Source organism: Vollenhovia emeryi, unplaced genomic scaffold (genome assembly GCF_000949405.1).
Source record: "Vollenhovia emeryi isolate VEMERY1.0 unplaced genomic scaffold, V.emery_V1.0 DF943234.1, whole genome shotgun sequence".
NCBI classification, from domain to species: domain Eukaryota; kingdom Metazoa; phylum Arthropoda; class Insecta; order Hymenoptera; family Formicidae; genus Vollenhovia; species Vollenhovia emeryi.
This window is the reverse complement of record NW_011963132.1, coordinates 1-3,162: the sequence shown is the minus strand read 5'-3', so window position 1 is coordinate 3,162 and position 3,162 is coordinate 1. Positions and strand designations below refer to the sequence as shown.

The 3,162-nt window shown below is 36.8% G+C and overlaps 1 protein-coding gene across 2 annotated transcripts; it reads left to right on the top strand.

Annotated features, from left to right (window-relative positions):
- The first annotated feature begins 635 nt into the window (after positions 1-635).
- Positions 636-1,658, top strand: LOC105566408 (serine protease gd-like). Of its 2 annotated transcripts, none has more exons than XM_012020400.1 (2): positions 636-1,080; positions 1,193-1,658. In XM_012020400.1, the coding sequence occupies exons 1-2, from the start codon at positions 643-645 to the stop codon at positions 1,460-1,462; spliced, it is 708 nt and encodes a 235-aa protein (XP_011875790.1). In that variant the 5' UTR covers positions 636-642; the 3' UTR covers positions 1,463-1,658. The 2 variants fall into 2 exon arrangements, with proteins under 2 accessions (XP_011875790.1, XP_011875781.1); XM_012020391.1 differs by having other exon boundaries at positions 636-1,088; positions 1,174-1,658.
- The last annotated feature ends 1,504 nt before the right edge of the window (positions 1,659-3,162 follow it).

The window sequence follows — 3,162 nt, the reverse complement described above, 5'->3', positions numbered from 1 at the left end:
CCACTATATTTACGTCGCAACATAGTCCATGTATTGAACTAACTGTATGTGAGTTAGTTTCCAGTCCTACGTACAATTTCCGGATTGTTTTTAGTAAAATAATAATTTTTATCCATTAATATTAAGAAGTAGCGAGCGTGGCGCAGAGAAGTATACGCTGCTTAGTAAACGATGGCACAGTATTTCCGAAACATTCGTATATCAAATATTTACATATACATATTTTCGCAACGTCATCTTTAACAGCTCTTCTTCATTATTTCTAACCTTTTTTTTATTATTTGTATTTACACATAAGGAGCATGTACTTTCTGTTTTAAGCATAATATTTCCTCGAGATTATCTCCAGTACGTTAAGAACTTGTTGTGATATACCCAGTGAGAAATGATTCGTCAATCGACGTCGAAATGATGTCGAATCGACGTCAATTCGACGGTGTCGATGTCGATTCGACGTGGTCTCGACGTCGATCGACGAATCATTTCTCACTGGGTATGTATATAAAAAGTATTATTTGGGCGCTGTATCAATATAAATGTTTTTATGCATACATAGGTATTTTATGTCATACTAAATTAAGCGATTTAATTAAATTCCAGAGTATCACATTTGAAGTATGTAACATTGGTAGGGCGTACAGGATGCCTCCGGATAGAAAGTTTGGATCGTTACTAAATATAAGTCATACGTATGTCCTTTTTACAGCGGGGTACTGTATGAAACTGCACGTAACTATCAGTAACGAAACAGTACCCATCGACATGTTGGAAGTGGTTCTAGGGCGATTTAACTTGAACCCATTGCGCGCAGATAGATCTGCCAATCGGAAAGTTGCGAGCTACGTGATTCACCCCGATTATGTTCACTATCTCAAAGCGGATTCCGATCTCACGGATGTGACCCTCAAGAACGTCGTCGAGTTCACTCCTCTCATCAGGCCTATTTGCCTATGGTCCGGTTCAAGTAAACTTGAAGACGTCGTTAGTAGGACGGGATATGTTGTAGGATGGGCTAACGACAACTGTAATCGTCGTGATCTTGACGATCAGCGGATGGTGAGGGCGACGATAGTGAGTCAAGTAAGTAGGTAATTGCTATTATAAAATTACTATTCATTACATATATCTGTGACAAATGTATTTGTCAAATTGATTACAAGCCTCCAGTTGAAGTTTGTTCCACAAATTGCAGGAGATCTGTCTCTGGACGGATTCTAGATTCATTTTCACGATATCGGATAACACCTTTTGCGCTGGTTCGCAAGATGGACTGGGTCCTTGTCGCGGTGACGCTGGAAACGGGCTGATACTTGTAAACAATATTACAAACAGTTATGAGTTGCGTGGTGTTGTTTCGCGATCTCTAATCAATGAAACTTCGTTCTGCGGTCTACTGAAATACTTCGTTTATGTTGATGTGGCCAAATACACACCCTGGATTCAACAACAGATTTCGATATAACGTTCGCCTTGCGTTGCAAAATGCTGTATATGTTAATCTATAAGTTTCTTTGTGTAAAGTTCAATGAAAACGCAGTACTTATGTACAGTTACGCGTGTGGATTAAACAGGTATGAATTCTGTTTTTGGTTATTGATGCCTCTTGTAATGTGTCTCCAATCTGTGTACAAAACGATATGAATAAGCTGTTACACATACATGTATAACTAACTGTCACATTAGACTTCTTTATAATGAAGAATATTAATCGTAATACATTTTACAATATGTTTATCGATACTAGAGTTCCCTAGTACACTTGTACTAGACTACTTGTGTAAACTGTGTATTTAACTTATCGGTGTTTTGACCCGTGTACATTTATTTAAAGAATCTTCATTTACGTGAATCCGTGAACACGTAAACGAATATCCGAGTACGTGACATATGTAAACGTGTAGCCGTGTATACTTCAATAGGGAAATATTTAGAGAATTATGTGACAAAATCTGGATAAAACTTGGAATGCTGGAATTATGCGTATACATACAGGGTGTCAGATTCGATATGGACGACCCCAAAGATTATAGTAGATTGGGTTAAACTGAGAAGAAAAGTTATATAAAATTTTACAAAATCGTAATTATTATCGCCTAATTCAGAAAAACGTCTGAGCCAATAAGGCCGGACTCGGCAGCATGCAAAATGGTGTGTTTGTTGACATCTCTCAAAAATCGATAGCGAGAGGTGGAGTCACGCATCGATCGATGAGAGACGGAGGCGAGCGGGGAGCGGGGAGCGGTGAGCGGGCGAACGTGTTCGCTAGAGATGTCAACAAACACACATTTTGCATGCTGCCGAGTCCGGCCTTCCGCTCCTCCGTGCACTTATTCGCTCAGACGTTTTTCTGAATTAGGCGATAATAATTACGATTTTGTAAAATTTTATATAACTTTTCTTCTCAGGTTAACCCAATCTACTATAATCTTTGGGGTCGTCCATATCGAATCTGACACCCTGTATAATATATCGAAAAACATATGCAGAAATAGGGATCTTTCATCAAATTTTGATAAATACTTGCACACGTTTACACTTATCACTAGTGTTCTTAATTTTCCAGAAAAATAAAATCGAGGAAAAACACCCGGTTTTTCCCGGTTTTTTTCGAAAAATACGGAAAAATTAGAAAAATGCTCTATAATAGTGTTCTTAATTTTCCGGAAAAATAAAATCGAGGAAAAAAACTCAGTTCTTTTCCATTTTTTCCCAAAAAATTGAAAAATACTCAGTTCTTTTCCATTTTTCCCCCAAAAATGGAAAAAAACTCGATTTTTCCATTTTTTCCTAAGAAAATATTGTTTTTATAGTTTTTTCCGTCCAACATTTGAATTCATAATGGTAAAATGTTGCTTCAAATTGTTTATTTACAGAAAAAATAGAGGATTTGTCTGCATTTACACATTATTACATAATATGTTGTACGATTAATTTTTTATGCGTGTTAATTTGCTATACTTCTAAAATCTTCTTGTACTTTATTCTCTATCCTATAGCGGCTATAGGATAGAGAATAAAAATATCGCTCGAGTCTAAAAATATAGGATAGAAAATAAAGTACAAGAAGATTTTAGAAGTTTTAGAGTGTGAAAAAGAACAAACCTGAGATCTGTTCGCGATGTTCGCGTTGCTTGCACAGCTTTCACTTTTTGCACTCTGTTC

Coding starts and splice junctions, on each gene's coding strand:
- LOC105566408 (XM_012020391.1), top strand. CDS start 643: ATGCCTCCGGATAGAAAGTTTGGATCGTTACTAAATATAAGTCATACG. Junction 1,089..1,173: donor ATAGTGAGTCAAGTAAGTAG/GTAATTGCTATT, acceptor CTCCAGTTGAAG/TTTGTTCCACAAATTGCAGG.